Genomic DNA, 18,942 nt, shown 5'->3' on the forward strand with positions numbered 1-18,942 from the left:
AATCATTCAGACAATGGTTTTCCCCATGACATTCTATGGATGCGAAAGCTGGGCTTTGAAGAAGCAAGATAGAAAAAGTATTGACACTTTTGAACTCTGGTGCTGGAGAAGACTTTTGAGGATACCATGGACAGCCAGGAAAACAAACAAATGGATCATAGAACAAATCAATCCAGAATTTCAACTCGAGGCACAAATGACCAGGCTCAAACTATCATACTTCGGACACATTATGCGAAAACCCAGCTCCCTTGAGAAGCCCATAATGCTGGGGCAAGTTGAAGGAAAGAGAAGAAGAGGACGACCAACCAGCAGCAAGGTGGATGGACTCGATTATGACAGCAGTGAATGCACCACTGAGAGACCTTAAAGGCCAAGTTGAAGATAGATCATCCTGGAGAGAATCTATCTATGTGGTCGCTAAGAATCGACACTGACGTGACAGAACTTAATCAATCCATCAATCGGCCCATTGGATAAAATGGCAAAACACAAAATATCTATAAAGATGCTATTGTAAGTCAGAATGGGATGAAACTTTAACGCATGGTAGAATTGATGACAGACCTTTGTTAGGACTTGATATCATCCCCCTTTCATGCAGAACTGTTAGGGTTTCAGGGAAGCAGGGAGACCTCCCCTGCATTACTACCAGTACATATACATATAGCTGTTCAATAATTTTCACACCTATGCTTTGAATGTATACATTCAGGTGAGGCCAACAATTTTCAATGCAATCTCCTTTGGCATATAGTACTTTCCCAATTACATTCCTCTGCTCTGTAGACTTGCTCACAGAAGAGAGAAGTTTTGGTGCCCTTATAATATACAATTTTACGTCCATCTCCTCAAGCACTCTGTCTGAAAGGGAGATAAACCAATTGCAGCATGCCTGGAACAGCTGCAAGCCTAAGGTGTTGAAGCAGAGATGTCAGTCACACTATTGCTCTCTTCCGGGCTGCCTGCTCAGTGTTTTCCATATATGGCACATCACCAGATCTGACGATGACAAGCAAGTTTTGTGATTTCATCAGCAACAGAAAAAAGCACGCAAACAGCCATCTGATCATTGGATGGAGTTCAATACAGACTGATAAGATACAGAAAGTATTATACTAGGTGTTGCCAATATTAGCAATTTTGCATCAAAAACAATACGATGAAAATATTGCCTATAGAGTCTGTATGGAATTGGATCCAATTTGATACACAGCTCTAGTATATCTGTGTAAAGAAGCCAAATACTACAAAGATACCATAAATCTCCAGTAATCTTCCTTCAAAGGAATCCAGAAGATTACTGGAGATTTATGGTATCTTTGTAGTATTTGGCTTCTTTACACAGATATACTAGAGCTGTGCATCAAAGTGCATCAAGTAATGCAATACCCCTGAATGTCACAGTCTCACTGCTCAGAGAAGTGGTTTGTAGGGTGTGTTACAATCCTCTCTCTTTTTCTTTTCCAGAGAAACAAAAAAACAGGCTGCCCACTAGATGGCAGTGAAATATTATCAGGCAGAGGTTTTGCCAGCAGGAGGGAGCCCTACATTTTAACCATTGTCTGTTCAGTTGTGGTTGGAATTGACATAAAGAAAATAAAATTGAACAAGACTCATTAGGCTAAAACCCATCCTTGTTCAACTAAAACCAAGGAAATGTCAAGGAGAATGTCAGCCCACAGGCAACTGTGGTTTGGTGTATGAGTATCTGTGCTTTGTGACTCAAGGCCATTAATCTGCATGCCTCCCCCCCCCACCCCCGCCCTTCATGTTGGTTAGATTGTGAAACTAGAAATTGCCTTTTGGAGTGGTGGTGAAGATGTGCCACTTCAGCTTGAATACTATCATATGTTTTTAGACTGAATCTCAGTAATTCCAAGCCTAAACATTAGGCTTGTGCTTCTCAAAATGTTGTGGTGGTCTGCTAGCATAGAGATAAGTAGATGTTGTGGACTTAACTTGTGCTGAGTTAATAAAGTTTGTTGACTAGGCAGTGCAAAATATATGTGGCAAAAGGCACATGCTGATGAATGTGAAAGGATACTTGAGAGAGATTCAACCTTAATTTTTCAGTTAAAACAGTGCCCCCCCCCCCCGCGCCACTGTCGTGGGTAACTTGTAATCCTCAACAGCATTACCAGTTAGAAAAGCTGGATTGGAGACCTGCTATGTTTCTTCCTGGCTTCTCTAATGTGGCCTTCTTCCATCTCTCTGTAAGCCTATTGGTAATATTATATACTAGTGGGCCCGGGCACAGAGCATCTGTGCCTCTAGTGCGGCCGGGCCCACTGCCGCCTGCGCTTGGCCGCCACCACGGCCGGTCCCGAGGGTGCCGCCGCTGCCGGGCCCGCCACCTCGCCTCCGCGGCCGGGCCCGCCTGGCTCCCCGGCCATGGCCGCCGCCGTTCTCCTGGGTGCGCCAGGACCAATCAGGCGCCCCCGCAGCCCAGCCAATCAGCTGGGCTGCCGGGACGCATTTCTCCTGGGCACACCCAGGAGAAATATATATATAGATAAAACACTTTATTTCAGATTCATGCCACCTAATTGCGCAGTGGAAGTAACTTGCCTAGAGAGCAAGAGGTTGCTGGTTTGAATCCCCACTGGTCACCTATATCGGGCAGCAGAGATATAGGAAGATCCTGAAAGGCATAATCTCATACCTTATAGGAGATGGCCATGGTAAACCCCTCCTGTATTCTACCAAAGACAACCACAGGGTTCTGTGGGCGCCAGGAACTGACACCTACTTGACAGCACAACTTTACTTACTCCAGATTCAGAGTAAAGCATAGTACAATAGTAGTTCCCCAATTGTCGGCCACGAGGGAACTGCTAGAGTAAATAATAATAAAAATATCCAGCTCCTGTGAGCCCAACGTTCCAACCACAGAGGGGTTGCCTGGTGTGTCTCTGCATGCTTTGCCTAACCTTTCAATCAGCTTCTAATGCAGGGTGAGTAATTCTGGTGAGATTCCAGTGAATTCCTACCTGTGTTTTAAACCCAGTCTAGACACTGCAAGTGCTCAAGGGATCGGCATCTCCTCCCTATCATCGTCTCCCGCTCCACCTGCTGTATTCGATCTTACAACATGGATTCTACAGATCACAAAATAGGTTTCCCTGTCAGCAGCTGACAAAAGTGGAGGCTCCTAGAGCTGCGAGTGGAGGAAAGGAAGCTCACTATATGATGGGCAAGATCCATGTTGTGAGCTCTACTGAATGAAAGAGTAGGGTTGGGAATGTGCCATCTGGATGCTGATTCAAGCAGTGAGTGAAATGTCTAGTCTGGCTCGTAGTTAAGGCAGAACGCCCCAGAGCAGACCACCTTTGCTCCAGCATGGGCAAAGCACAATCCTAAGCATGTTTGTTTTTAATTTTGTGGATGTATATTCCACCTCAACTTGTGTCTTGGGGGTTTCTATCTTAAAATGTTTACTCAGAAGTACCTCTCAATGAGTTCAGTGAGGGTTACTCCTAAGTAAGGGCCAGTGTACACATGACATTTAAAGCACTATTAGCCCCAACAGCAGGAGCAGCTCATCCTAGCGGCATGTGGTGTGTGTGTACGTGTACAGTTGCTTCTCCTTCCCAGAGCTCTGTTTGCTTCTCTCTCTCCCATCCCACTAGGGTTGCCAACTGTCCCTCATTTCAAGGATGAAATGTTGGTCCCTATAGGGAGAGCATTTGTCCCTCATTTATTCAGTAGCATATAATTCAATTACATATACATCAATGATACTCAGGCTCTTGATTACCACTGCATACACCTCCCAGCCCCTCCCCCCCAGCCAGCCCCCACAAATTTGTGTCCCTCATTCTGGCAATGAAATGTTGGCAACCCTACATCCCACCCCGTCTCAGTGTTAACGAGAGCCACACAGCATCATTAACGCCGAGATGGTTAACCACACAACTCTACCTAAGGAATGGCCACCCTGAAGGCTGCACAGTGGGATGACGGTAAAAGGTACAGCTGTGCTGACTCCTGGCGCCCAGAGCCCTGTGCTTGTCTTTGGTAGAATACAGAAGCGGTTTACCATTGCCATCTCCCCCCCGCAGTATGAGATGCCTTTCAGCATCTTCCTATATTGCTGCTGCCCAATATAGGTGTTCCCCATAGTCTGGAAAACATACCAGCAGGGATACAAACTGAGGTTTATGCAAAAACAATTAAAATTAGCTTCTATGAGGTGCAAGACAGATTTGCATTTGTAACTCGCTGCTTTATTTTCATTTTACTTCAAAAGACACAGTATAAGCAGTCATTCAGATGTGTCTCCACCACACAGATTCCTTGAGAGACAGAGAGCAGCAGCAATAGTTTCAGCAGTGCTGCAACTCCAGGAGCTCCCAGACACTGGGCCGTTTAATCCAGAGGAATTTAAGCACACACAATTAAGAGCTCAAGTCCTTTACAAGCAACAGGTTTAAGGATGCTTAGCTTTTTCCAGGCTGCACTTTTTGTGCCACTGAAAGAAACTGAGATAAGAGACTTATGGGCTTACTATCACTTTACACACCCTTTCACTAGAGCAAAAGTGTTTTTAACTAAGTTATCTAGAGTATATACAATGGATATCTGGAGAGAGCCTGCAAGATGCCACAATAAAAGCAAGGAGAGATAAGCAATTCCAGCTGGTTTATTTAGGGGCTTAACCTTACAGGACAGACTAGTACCTTTACATTACAGTTCTAATACACATGCAACACAATGCTGGCAAAGTTAAGCATGTTTAAATATCTTCCATTGATTTCAGCAGCACAAGCCACAGTCAGACACATGATTACTTGGGAGTAAGCTGAATTGAGCACAGTAGGACTTGCTCAGAAGTGCTTAATTTTGCCTGGATTGCACCCAGTGTATCTAGATACTACTGGAAGCCTTTCCTCTTGTGTAATGTGTAAGACACATTATCTAGGAATAATAATAGATACAGATAACCAAGTCAACTGAAAGGAATATAAGCAGTTTTTATTATTTCTAAGTTTAATAAATAAAAATTAAATTGTGCAATGGAATGAATGAGCTCGTAAATTAAACAGAACAAATTACTTCTTGCTATCATGAAGTATAAGGGAACACCTCCACAGCAATTTTAATACTTGTGCAGAGAGGTCCTTCAGCTTTTTACAGGAGTAGAAGTAGAAGGTGCTTTCATGGTCTTCTTAAGATGGTGGTAGTTGGGCAGGATTTTCATGAGGAAGTCCAATTGCAGCGTTTGTGGCTAAGAAGACAGCATAGTGTTGGGAAAAGCACAAGACCGGAGAGAACACTGGCAGTCTGAGCCCATGCACTGCTCTATTAGCAACAGGACACACTGATCAAGAACCACAGCACTGCTGAAGACCCTGGGTATGGAAAGGCAGTGGGTGGCCCAGCCTAGCCTCCAGAAGCTTCCGGTCCAGTCCCTCCACCTCCTACACAGCCCTCAATCATGCACACTGGTAGTTTCACCATTCTCACGTGAGAGTTTTTCAAATCTGAACTACAATGGAGGCTTTAGCAGCATGCTCTCCTTCTGCGCCACTCCCATGCATAAGTGAAGACAAAGTCACTGTGTTCATGCCAAGGAGGAAGGGATTCAAGAGTCCCTTGCTGGCATCAATACTTGAATTGAGTCAGCCATTCACTACTGCTGGCCTTCAACAAGCCCTAGTTTGAATCAACTGGCAAACCAGATTAAGAAAAGAGCCATGGTTTCAAGCAAGTTTCGTTTGGCACGTCTGAAATGACAAACCATTGTTAGGGCAGTCCATTTACTTCCAGAGACCCCTGCTGAGCAGACAGGAAACCAGAAGTAGGCAGACAAGCATGAGATGGCTTTATGTTCCGAGGCACAAGCTGCAGCTTGGTGCTGTGTCTGAACTGGTACAACTTAGCAGATTGTGTGTGGCATCTTCACAGGGAATATCAGATTGACTGATTAGTAGTCTACAAAAATGTGGTGAGCTGAAGAGCAAACTGAGGTGACTGAGCCCTCTTCTGACCCAGCTGGAACCTCAGACCAGAGTACTAGATCACAGCCTCCTCTCTCAGGAGCAAAGGCAACCAAAGGCAGAGTTCCTCCTTTAGCTGAACTGCTTCCCCGGTTTAACTTTTACACTTGGGACTCAGGCAGGCAGCTAGCCATCCCTCATCAAGCAGATGCAACTTTTATGCAGATCTATATATTTTTCAGAGCTCCCCATTCTGACAGGCTAGCTGACCCATGCCATCTTCACAGAGAAGATTGGGTTGCACTGTTGCAAAGGAAGGACAGAATGGTGATAAGTCATGGGTTGACCTCTGCTCATACACCCACCTGTGGCCGCTCTGTCTGCACTCGACGAAGACAGTCTGCTCCATAGATTACAGTGTTCTCAGGGATGACTTCATAGGTGTTGACATTGCAACAGGCTCCAATGATGCAGCCACTGGTCAAGAACACATTTCTTCCCACAAATGCTAGAGAACACACAAGAAGATCTTTAAGACTACATTACCAAATAGAGGGAAAAAATTAACATCATCAAGAGAGAGATAGGGCCCTGCCTCAAGGAACTTGCAATCTAAATTTCAAATGGGGGGCGGGGGAGGCCGAGGGAGGGAAGAAGTGTAGAGGGGGAAGGGTAACAAGGGATGAATGTAGCCAACACAGTTCCATGTACTTAGGCTTCAACTTGTGCATTAAAATGTTAAGTCACTCCTGTGTCTGAAAATGCTGTATTAAAGTGGTTTTTCAAGTGTCTGACTCTTCTGCAGAGAAACCACGGCCACAGAAGCCCAGCACACTGCAGAGGATTCAGGGTCATCCTGGATCTCACTGTTACTTCACATGAAGCAGCAGCACAGAATACACCACCCAGTACTCTCTCCATGGCTGTGTATTTCAGGGGAAGATCAGCAGGGCGGGGGGAGATGTCCGAGTTCCCTTAACATTCTAGAGCACAGCTGGAAGAGCACTGTTTTACTGGAATGCAGACCTCCAAGGCAGCAATCCTGAATGTGCTGCTAAAGACTTACTTCCAAGTATACAGGTTTGAGGCTGGACTGGAAGCAAGATGTGTGGTACAGAGCTACTGCCAAGTCTTACATTATCTGCAGACAAAGCCAGATTTATAGAAACTATTCCAATATTATCAGGGAAGGGAATGGGGCAAGCAAACATTGAGCACAGAGCACAATGCAAGAGAGGGCAACAAAATACTCAGTTATGAGATTTTCCACCTAACCATCACACTTACCTTTGGACTCAATTACATTGTTGTCTCCAATTTTCATTGCCTGTGAACCTACGGAGTCAGTGTTAAGATGATTACTTCAAGTTTTGTTCCCACAGCCTGGATCCCTCCTAAAGAGTCCTTTGCAGCATTCCCATATCCAGAAAATGCACCCTGGGCAAGTACACTGCTGTTCTTAATAGCACTGGGGAAGCATGCAAGAACTTGACTGCTTGTCAAGAGTTAAATGCAGATCTTACTTTATAAGCACTGAGTGAAGTCTATCCCTTTTGGCAAGACACTCTGAGTGCAAATAAAATTGGGAAGTCCCCAGAACATACATACAGTGTAGTTTAGCTAAAATCAGCCCCTAGAGTACACAGATTCAAAGTCTTCCCCATTGCCTCAAGGCACTCAGCTGTGTGGCTCTGGGCTGGCCAGGCCATGGCGCCACAGAAGCCAAACCAATGGCAGCCAGAAGGTGCCAAATCTGGGCAGCTGACTCACTTCCAAGAATAATCACCAACTCCGGTTGTCAAGTCTGTGACATCAGGAGCTGGTTGGGGAGCGCAAGTGATTTCAAAACAGATTAAGTGTACTTAGGAACTGGAGAAAGAGAAGACCATCAGGGAAGTAGTGCTCTTCCTGGGATGATGTGTATACCCCAAGTCAGGTCAAAAACAAAAAAGGCTGCCAAAGAAGAGACATGATGCACTGAATAACTCCCAGCAAGTCAGCTAAAGATATTGGCTGAGAAGTTATTTATGAAAAGATAGAAAATGGCCAATCCCTTCCACAATTGCAAAAAAATCCAAAAGCTTATTTATCTCAGTGATGTAAGCAGTTCTAAAATGTGGTTAAAATAGGCAGAAGAGGGAGATCCGGTATATAGACTCAGAGCTCATCATACAAAGAAGCCCTCAGTCTCCATGCACGATACGAGGATCAGAACCAATGAATAAAATACTACTTTGTTAAAAGACTGTATACCATCCCTAGGTTTTGTTACTTGAGTCTGGAACACAACTAACAAATAATCTCCTCTGTCTCAATAGAACAAATCTATAGACCTTTTAATTCAGGAAACAGAATAAGATAGAGACTACTAGCCACAATTTCTGTTTCTCTTCACACTAGGGAATCCAGCATGTTTGCTATTCTTTTTGTTGTTAAGTCTGCCACACACTAAGCAAACACACATATTTCACTGCAGAATTCACATGCATAATTAGATGATGTGGCATGTTTTTGCAGCTGAATAAGTGGATATAGTGATCTCAGATGCCACTAGTTTTCACTGTAAACATCCACCATTATTAGGAAGATCTACTGAATGTAAATAATAACCACTAGTGGAAGTTTATGCCTAAAAAACCCAAGATATGAGGAATCACACTCCATGCACTGAAACTTTTTTTTAAAAACTATTCTTGCTATTTTAATTATGCAATCAAAGCCATTTCTAACTCCTCATACATGTGTATTATGGCATCCTTGATATGTTCAAAGCAACTGTTTGGATGGGTTTTTTTGTGTGAAGTCTAGCCTGGAACACTTGTCCTTGCCATTTTAGCAAAGATGGCATTTGAAGGAATAGCAAGCCTTCAAGAGCAATATTTCAAAAAGAACAGTATTTCTAAACAGAATTTAGCAACTTGCCACAAGAACTGTGGCTGATAAAAGCAAACACAAAACAAGATGCTGTTTTTGCAGGTGCAATGTCTAAAATGGCAAGTATAAAACTAACTGCACTTTGACCTGTTGTAGATCGTCCATGTTATGAAGAAGTGAGTTTGCGGGCAAGAACAAAAATAGTTTATTCTATCTATTTATTGTTCCAATTTTCTTCCACCTTTCATAAGATACCCCAAGGCATTTTATAAAAATTAAAATACAATAAAACTCCATAAAACTCACATTTAATACTTTAAAATCAGTTAAACAGTAGAAGCCATAGCACACCAAAAACAATTTTAAAAAAAAGAAAACAGAAGCAGGAAAGCTGAGAGACATGGTAGTCTAAGGGGTAAAAGCCTGAAAAAAATGTTTTTAAAGGGTCCTTAATTGTTTGTTTATGAATAGTCAAAAGTCAGCGAAAGAAGTTAAAAGGGAATTACTAAAGTTGGGAGTAAATTATTATATCTTTGAAGATTTCTGGTGCCTGAGGACAACTAAGCCCGGCTGCAACATGCTAGAAAACTGGGATATAGAAGATCTTACCACTGCTGGAAAAATTCATTTATGCAGCATCCTGAGCAAGGATTCCAGGCAATGTTCAACAACAGAACAATGTTCAACAATATATTCAAAGGATATATAAAGGATATATACCATGGAATGACTCTTTGTGAAATGCATGTTGCGACAGTATTTGTTTCTAAACTGGGAACTAAATGCGGCAGCCAGGTTGGTCTCTGGGTCATCTCGGAGAGACCATATTACTCCTATACTAAGAGAGCTATACTGGCTACCAATATGTTTCCAGGCAAAATACAAGATGCTGGTTATAACCTATAAAACCCTAAACAGCTTAGACCCCGAGTATTGAGGAGAATGTCTTATCTGCCATGTGCCCCACCGCCCATTGAGATCATCCAGAGAGGTTCATCTGCAGTTGCCAACAGCTCATCTGGTGGCTACACAGGGACAGGACTTCTCTGTTGCTGCCCTGAGACTCTGGAATGAAATAAGAGCCTCCCTATCTCTGACAACTTTTAAAGAGCCCTTAAAGACTAATTTTTTCACCCAAGATTTTTAAATGGACTGTGGTTTTAAGATAGTTTAAGATTTTCATAATCCGTTTTATGTTGTAAACCACCCAGAAGTGGAAGTTTGGGGCAGTCTACACATTTGAATAAAATAAACTTTTTAAAGCATCTCTCTGAATTTCTTGTTCAAATATTAAAAATTTGATATTTGTACTGTTTAACTGTTTAGTAGTTTTATATTGTTTTAAATTTTTGGAAACTGCTTTGGGGTTGTTTTATACTGCCTTTCATTAAAACAAGCAGTTATTAGCAATACATGTGCAATTGTGGAAAAGGCATGCATCCCAGATAACTCCGCCTTGAGCAAAACAGGGGTGTAAAGAATTGCTTTAACAGGATTGAAGTTTCCAGTACTTCAGTATCCCAAGCCTTACTTGTCCTGGGTGAACATACAACTTTCTGATATTTAAATACTGTTTTTCAGAAGGATACAACAGCCAACTTCAAATACGTTGTTGGTGCCAATAATCATTGGCTTGGCTCCCACATCCTCTGTATCAGGGGTAATATTTTCAGGATAGCTGTAGAAGGAAATGTTTTTACATTAGAAAAAGACATACACTTGTGAAGAGCTTGAAAACTGCCTTTATCTTTGTTTGTTTTTCTTTTCTTCTAATTATGTATTCTTTACTTATTAATCAGTGCTACAATTTCCTCTGACATTTAACATACATACATTATTTTCATTCATTCCACAAGTTAGTAATTCACTGTATCACTATACACATGGCAAAGACATTGCAAATGTAAATAAAATGTAGGCATATCGGGTTTAACCTCTGCTCTCAGAAATCTCTTTTTGAATGTGGTATAACTTGTAATCAAACCGAATGTCATCACAACCTCAGAGAGAATGGGCAAGTTTTCATACAAAATAAAAAAATTCACACCCACACCCCTCCAAAATCCTGGCATTTGTGCAAAAATAATGAAGTCTCCAAAACTACAGAAAGAGGAATGCAACTAATAACTGTATTTATGTTCTTATGTGCAGCTTTTCATTGACTCAGAATAGCATGGCTATTAAATAAATATACTAATTGGCCCTTGCAGATGCAAGTTTCAAAAACAATATTTAATGCTGAATAAGATGCATTACAAGAAACAGCTTTGCAGATGCACTGACTAAGAGTTTAGTTATAAATTCAGATGTGTTGAACAGGTTGGCATAATTTCAGGTACCAGTGGATTTAGGAGGTTTGCCAAACTGTGAGAAGTGCAGGAATATTCAAAGAGCATTGTTCTTAAGTGTTTTTCTCCCCTTTCACGTATTCCCGCCTTTATCTTTGGTGGTTGCAGAGCTTTCACAATTAAGCTTCAGTATTGGCACAGATGGCACAGACTCCATTTGTCTTTCCTTGCCACAGTCCTACTGCTAGAAAACAACTCTGGAGGGGGGAGGGGGGGGAAAGAGTACTGGAACAGATGAAAGCACTTGTAAGAAGAATGTTTTGGCAAAACGTGTGATAAAATGCATTTTCATCCTACAGGTAACTGGGGGAAATTCTCACATTTGTAATTTTTTGGATCTGAACTCTGGAGCTATTCCTAACCCCATCTACTTGTTTTTTCATATTTTAGAATCAGATTACTCAAATTCAGCTGGCCTCATCCCCACTAGGAACAGAGCCAGGAAAACTGTTCGTATGCCAAGGTCTAAGCCACTGTCTTTTGCAAAAGCTAGCTGACCAAGAGCACACAGCTTATAGCAGATGCCAGGCAAATATTTCCAGAAGCTTCAGGACCCTAGAGGGTGGTGGTAAACAGAGAAAAGGTGTAGAAGGGAATGTGCCGTTTTTTGTCTTTGAGATTTCCCTTTGTTTCTTCTCGTCATGAGAATGGAGAGGCAGCCTCCAGGACAAGAATTTCTGAGAATTCCTAGGAATGCACAGACACATCCAGGCTTCATTAAGGCTGGCCAGGTTCAAATCCTGAATGAACGGTAACAAGGGGTCTACTTCTGGAAACATCTATGGATATATTAGTATGGGACAAAAAGAACACACATCCAGTCTTTCACTCACAAGCTTATAAACTATAGCTCTTTTAATTATTTTGTAGTCTTAGTGCAAGCATTTACACAGTAAGTTGTTTTTTTTTAAAGGACAGACATCCAGTTTGTAGAATTCATTCAATTTTATGCTCTTCCCTAAATAAGCCATGTGTATACATAAAGCTACTCTATGAAAAGGCGAAAGTAATGCTTGTGTTGTAATTGCTTTAGCCTGGTGAAGCCTCCAGGAGCTGGAGCTTTGTCTAGAGACTACCTAGTATCATTTAGGAGGTGATTATATTTACATGATAATTTAATTGGGAACACCTCTAATATCCTGCTAGGAATAGAAGCTCTGATCTTTAGTTGGCTAATAAGGAATGCCTGGGGGGCGGGGGATGGAAAGCGGAGAAAATCCTGCTTGGTGAAATCTAGCAATTTGTGACTTCTACCTGATGAGGGAAATGCCAGACACATTGAACTTATTTTACTGCCACACACAAAATTTATATAGCACCTTAAAAGTGTTCAAATGTATGCCAGAAGATTAAAGGCATGTCTGCAGAACAGCTTCCAACAATATCCGCTAATACCACTCTTAATTTCACCCAAAGAGAGAGGGAGCCATCTTAACAGAAGTGCAGGTGAATCACTGTCAGAGTGAAAAAAGAAGGTGGCCTAGAGGTCTGAGGAAGATTTAGCAGCTTTGGGAATATGGCCCTAGGGAGCTGCCTTGTACAGAGTTAAATCAAAAAGGCATCTAGCCCAATACTACTTTCTATGACATCAGCTTGTCACAGTGCCAGGCAAGGGCTTTTCCCAGGCCCACCAGAAGCTCTCTTACTGGAAATGCAGGGAATCAAAACTGGGGTTTTCTGCATGCAAGGGATATGCTCTTTACATTGAACTATGGCCCTTCTGCAGTCACATATATGGAATATGGTGAATCTGCAAGGGCAGGAAATTATGACACGTATACAAGGGAGACACTATATACAAGCTTCTCTTTATATTTCAAAAGTTGGTTGCAATTTTAATCTGCTAAGCAGCGGAAGCCAAGTTGATTGGTGAAAGACGTTTTTGATCAGCAGAGCTGCAAATTAAGGGCATTTATTTATTTATTGACACTACTTTGGTTCTGGTGTGTTGAGGTAAACACCACCACTAGAAGATTAACTTCCCTACTAACAGTGAGCGATAGCTTTTAAGATAGTGAGGCTGTTCTCATGGGCAGCTGAGCCTGGGCTTGGCTGCCCATGAGAATGGTCGGGATCTGCACAGATCCCAATGGTGCTGCAGTGCTAAGTCCAACACTCAACAGAGGTTAAGGGTGCAAATGTGCCCTGAACCCCGGCTCCGGGATCGTGCGTCAGTGACACAGAGACGGGCGCCTAGAGTGCCCACCCCCTGGGGGAATCCCCCAGTGCACTGCACTTGGCACACTGTGGGATTCTTGGAGGGTGGGGCAACGAGTTTACCTACATTGTTGGGGGTAATGCGGATAGACATCTGCACTGCTCCTGGCAGTGCTGGTCGTGTGGGCATGCGGCTTGCATGCCACCCAGGCTCAGAGTGGTCGTCTGGGGGAAGGTAAGTTGAACCCTGCCTTCTCCCCACCTGCACATGCAGTCACGTGAGTAGCCCCATGGTATCTCAAAAAGGCACCAATATTGAGATTTTGGTATTAAGCAAAATATAAACATAATGGTTAAAAGGCAAATTATCAACGAAGAACTCCTAACTGGTAAGTAGTCCTATTAAAAAAAATAAGTGTTATCAGTTACAGCAGTATACTGATGTAGCCCTACAGCCCTCAGGAGCAATTCCTGCATCAAAACTGGTTCCTTGGCAATGCCCTATATCATGCCACCAATGCACAACATATTGGTCAAAGAAAGCTCAGTGTACTGAATCACACTAACACGTTTTTGATAGTTGCCTGTTCTTCGATGAGGTTACCTTCCCCAATCACAATTGGTCCAGCTTCTGCAATGATTCGGGCTTTGGGGTGAATAACTGTCCTCGGCCCTGTGAAGACAACAAAAGTTTCCTATTAGCACACTAATATGATTCAATCCCCCCCATCCCGGAGCATCATCTGAAGACACCAAATTGTCTCCATCAGTACATGGTATACGGAGTCAGACTATAAGTCCATCTTGCTCAGTATTGTCCATAGACTAGCAGCGTCTCCAAGGTTGCAGGCAGGAATCTCTCTCAGCCCTATCTTGGGGATGCTGCCAGGGAGGGAACTTGGAACATAGATGCTCTTCCCAGAGTGGCTCCATCCCCTGAGGGGAATATCTTACAGAAGTGCTCAGACTTCTAGTTTCCATTTCATACGCAACTAGGGCAGACTCTGCTTAGCTAAGGGGACAAAGTCATGCTTGTTCCCACAAGACCAGCTCTCTTCCATATTCATTATTGTACATTAAACCAAGAGCAAGTTCTGCAGATTTTTCATTGCAGCACCCCAAAGAAATAAATTATACTCAAGCAGTGGACCAACTATCTAGAACTCATTCAGCGCTTCTGCAGGGGAACAGCAGGGGGTATTTCATACCCCATATGATTATTTCCATCAAAAACACCATTATTTCTAATCAACTCCCTGTTTCTAACTACTGAGTGATTACTGGTCTGTTCAGATCTTCTCTTGGGGAGCATAAAGTGCAATGAGGGAACAAGACTTTACCTTCCCACCCTGCCCATTGGACTTGTCTGCCCCCCAACCTTTGTAATTGAGCCTAAACACCACAAGTGATTCCCAAATAGTATTAGGATATCAACTATATTATTTTAAGTCAATGCTTATTGGATTTTGAACCCATACACACACCTATTTGAGAGTTATAGCCATGTGCAGATGGCAGTGGGCAGGCATGAACTTGCTCTCACTGCATGTAGGAAGATCATCATCCAATCTGCCCAGTGAAAAGGGGCCACTGTACTGCTTTCTTTCAGTTTTGTCTTTAAATTTAATCTTGGACATGTTATAGTGTTGCTGGAAATCTTTTACCTTGACATCTCAAATATAATTCCTGCCCCTACTCAGCTTATGCATTCAACTAATCTGGAGACATTTTAAAGATATTTCCTAGTATCCATGACATGCTCAGTTCTAGTTGGTCTATAGCAGGGCTGCTCAACTTCGGCCCTCTTGCAGATCAGTGTTCTCTAATTTTTTTCATCTGTGTGTGGAATGAGTTTTGTTCTGGGCGACAGTATCAAGGAAGTGTGTGTGCACACATGCATTCAGAGTGGGGCCTTCCTGATTCAACCTGAGCAGGATCTAAACTTAACTGAGCGGACATCAGGAAATGTGTGAGCGTGTGCACACCTTAGAGGGAACTGTGCTGCAGATGTTGGCCTACGGCAGATGTTGGCCTACAACTCCCATAATCCCTAACTATTGGCCACTATGGTTGGGGATTATGGGAGCTGTAGTCCAAAAAGAACTGGAGGGCCTAAATTGAGCAGCCCTGGTCTATAGCAATAAGTGGAATTAAGAGAGTCCAGTAGATTAACTTCCAGGTTCAAATTGACCCTCAAAGTGAGCCAACAGTTACAGTGGCACACAATAGGTTCTCTTAAATAACAATAACAATAACAATACTTACCAATTGTTACATCTCCCTTGATTTCACTCTCCACACAGACAACTGCTCCAGGAGCAATCTTTACACTGGAAAAAGAGAACATTATCAAAAATAATGCCTTGCATCTCCATCCACATATATGTGAAAGTAAAGTTGTGTCGTTGAGTCCATGTCGACCCCTGGCAACCACAGAATCATGTAAGCCCAACTTATTTCAAGGGAGCATACTTTCAAGCAACTGTGCTTAGAATACTTAAGCTGTATGGAAGATAATTTTTAGAAAACTACAAGTAGTTGTCCATGTCCCAATTTTAAGTGGATCATCTCATAAGAAGCCTCACAAACATGTTCAGTATACTAAACACTGCAGTAAAACAGAAAGCAGCTGACAGCAAAAAATAAAAAATAAAAAATTAGCAGCAGCACACATTCACTTGGTTTTCCTTTTCACACTTGCAGCAAAGGTTTGAGGAAGATCAGAACAGAACCAGGCAGTAATAACTAACTTTGCAAAATGACAAAAAAGTTGTTTTCAATATCATTTTAGTACATGTAGGCAAAACTATATAAGGGCAGAAGCGATATAGGAAGATGCTGAAAGGCATCATCTCACACTGCACGGAAGGAGGCAATGGTAACTCCTTCTGTAGTCTACCAAAGAAAACCACAGGGCGCCAGGAGTCAAAATAGACTTGATGGTACACTTTACCTAGGCAAAAATTAACAACAACCTGACCAGCAGCCTATCCACATAACCAATAATACTTAGAACCAAAGTGTTCAAAACAAGTTACAAACATTTTCCAGGGCCACATCACATGCTACATGTTTTAGGAGCACAGTTAAGATTTTTATTATATGTGGGTCTCATCTACACATTTGGAAATATATGCACCACTGAGATACATTCATAAAATAGTCAGATGTGGCTGTGGCTTCCTAGCAAACCAGGTAAAGTGTCTGTGTGTGTGTTTGTGTGCATATGTGTATATAAGTGTCTGTGCGCGCGCATACACTTGGTTTTCAAATCTCTCCCAATTCATCCTCCCAAGATAAAAGGGAGGAAATGGAAGGAGTGGCAGTGTTATTCAAAGCTATAAAGAAAAAACTTCCAGATGTTGACTTTCAAGCTTGGCTCCCCTCCCCACACATTATTTATTAAAACCCGCATGAAAGCTAGAACACAAAGGCTTGTAAAGTGTGCCATTGAGTCAGTATTGACATACTTTTTTTAAAAAAGCATAGGCTTTTGCAGACTAAAGCCAACTTTATCAAGTGCATGAAGTGTTACCCTCAGTTGGCAGAAACTGCACATAAAATTACATTAACAGCGGGGCCAGAAGTCCATAATACGGAAGAGGCAGCAGTGCGCCTGTGTCACTCCTATGCAGAGTCAAACCACATAGAAAAAGAAGAACAGACTGACTCTACACACAACCAGAGAGCCAGCATGGTATAGTGGTTAAGAGTGCTGGACTAGGACCGGGGAAACCCAAGTTCAAATCCCCTTTCAGCCATGAAACTAGCTGGGTGACTCTGGGCCAGTCACTTCTCTCTCAGCCTAACCTACTTCACAGGGCTGTTGTGAGGAGAAACTCAAGTATGTATACACTGCTCTGGGCTCCTTGGAGGAAGAGCAGGATGTAAAATGTAAATGTAAATATAAATCACAGAAATGGTTGAAAGACCCTCTTAATCACTAGGCTAGTTTAACTTCTGTGATGAGCAAGAAAGCTAGGCGCTTTGTGCAACCAGGAGTGTAGCTATAATTAAGCAGATGAGTTCATAGAACCCAGACCCCCCCCCCAGCTCCACCCCTATTTTCTTCATTATGTCTCTCACTCCGAGGGGCCGCCAAGGAAAGGAGCAAACACAGACCCCCCCCCCCTCTTCCCTAGCTACGCCCCTGTGTGCAACTGATAAGAGACAGGAGCTCGGACTCAACACTTTCAATCTCACAGCCGCCCACGCAGCTTCCCAGCCCAAAGCCTAAGCCTCAGGCCAGGCCGTCCTCCCTCCAAAAGCTGAGTTCAACACAAGACAGCCTGGCCTGGCCCACCTCACCTCTTCTGGACTTTTTCCGCCATCTTCTCCATCCCTTCATCCATTGCTCGGTCTGCGACGCTGCAGGCTGCTTATCAAGCCGAGTCAAAGAACGAGCGAAAAGGGGAGGAGGGGCCGACCAGTCCATCCGGAATATGGCATCCATTCCTCAGCCTCGCACTCGATTGGGGAAGCCTGGAGCCAACCTGTAGAACCCGGGCTTGGTGTGGAGCTGGGCGGACCCGCGCGCTCTTCGGAGCCAATGACAACAGGAGGGCGGGACTCTCGAGCGAGATTTCGGCTTCCCCGCGGGAAAATGGGCTAACCTGGAAGATATCGCGGTGTTTCCAGGCAGTTTCATTCTTACGGTGACGGCGGGGGATTGGAAACCGCAAAGCGGTTGCAAGGTTGTTGTGATCATTGCTAGACCACTAATTATATAACAATATCCGCCTGAAACGGAGACCTTTGTGGGGCAAGTCATTATCAACCCGTGCAGATTCTTTTGGCGTAGAGGAGCAACGCTGGGGAAGGATGCCTCTGTTGGATTTCGACCTGTCACATTACAGCCAGTCCTACCTGCGATGCCATGTGTTTCCATATAACATACGCGTTCTAGTTCTCCCCAAACGAGTATTTTCGATAAAATAATGAGAGCTGTAGTGAGACGACTGCTGGACCTGAACCAACAAGACCTGGGTTTGAATGCCTGCCTACTGGTTGGCCTTGGGCTAGTCGCTTCTACTCAGCCTAACCTATAGGCTTGGTACGAGGATACCATAAGAGACCCCCCTAAGTATGATTTCTTGAGTTCCTTGGAGGAATGATGTGATCAATACATAGTGAAACATTAAATACACAAGGAGCAGTTATTCCACAAATGTGGGCTCTGAATCTACTTTAATGAAAAGAATAAGAAGCAACAGCTGCTGCTGCCTTTGATCAGGACTTCCCTCAGGTCCATGAGATGCTCCAACTATTATTGCCATATTGTCCTGTTTGGAGGGGAAGGAAAATATCCCCCTATTTTCAACCCGTAAATAGAGGCTCACTTACTATACAAACAAGTGTTTGCCACCCTTTTAAAAACTCAGCACCAACCAACAGTGAAATCAAAGAGCGTGATACCCCAGGACACCAGGATATCAATTCCATGTACTCCAACAGTCTCTGTATTCTAGGGACATATTCTGTCACCTGTAACCTATCCCTGAAATCCAATGTTTCTCTTTTGTCCCTGTTTTTGCAAAACAGAGGCAACAAACATTGCAACAAATGTTTAGTGTGCAGAACAATACATTAGACTTTATTCTTCTTGAGGTTTCACACACATA

At 43.1% G+C, this 18,942-nt stretch overlaps 1 protein-coding gene across 1 annotated transcript; it reads right to left on the reverse strand.

The window, feature by feature from the left end:
- Window positions 1-4,956: 4,956 nt before the first annotated feature.
- DCTN6 (dynactin subunit 6) lies at window positions 4,957-17,758 on the reverse strand. Its single transcript, XM_053303343.1, has 7 exons — window positions 17,630-17,758; window positions 15,587-15,651; window positions 13,889-13,994; window positions 10,406-10,494; window positions 7,230-7,277; window positions 6,308-6,450; window positions 4,957-5,230 (listed from the first exon to the last, which is right to left on the reverse strand). Exons 1-7 carry the CDS (start codon window positions 17,671-17,673, stop codon window positions 5,126-5,128), a joined length of 600 nt encoding a protein of 199 aa, XP_053159318.1. The 5' UTR covers window positions 17,674-17,758; the 3' UTR covers window positions 4,957-5,125.
- Window positions 17,759-18,942: the final 1,184 nt, after the last annotated feature.

This window comes from Hemicordylus capensis, chromosome 2 (assembly GCF_027244095.1).
Source record: "Hemicordylus capensis ecotype Gifberg chromosome 2, rHemCap1.1.pri, whole genome shotgun sequence".
In the NCBI taxonomy this organism is placed as follows: Eukaryota; Metazoa; Chordata; class Lepidosauria; order Squamata; family Cordylidae; genus Hemicordylus; species Hemicordylus capensis.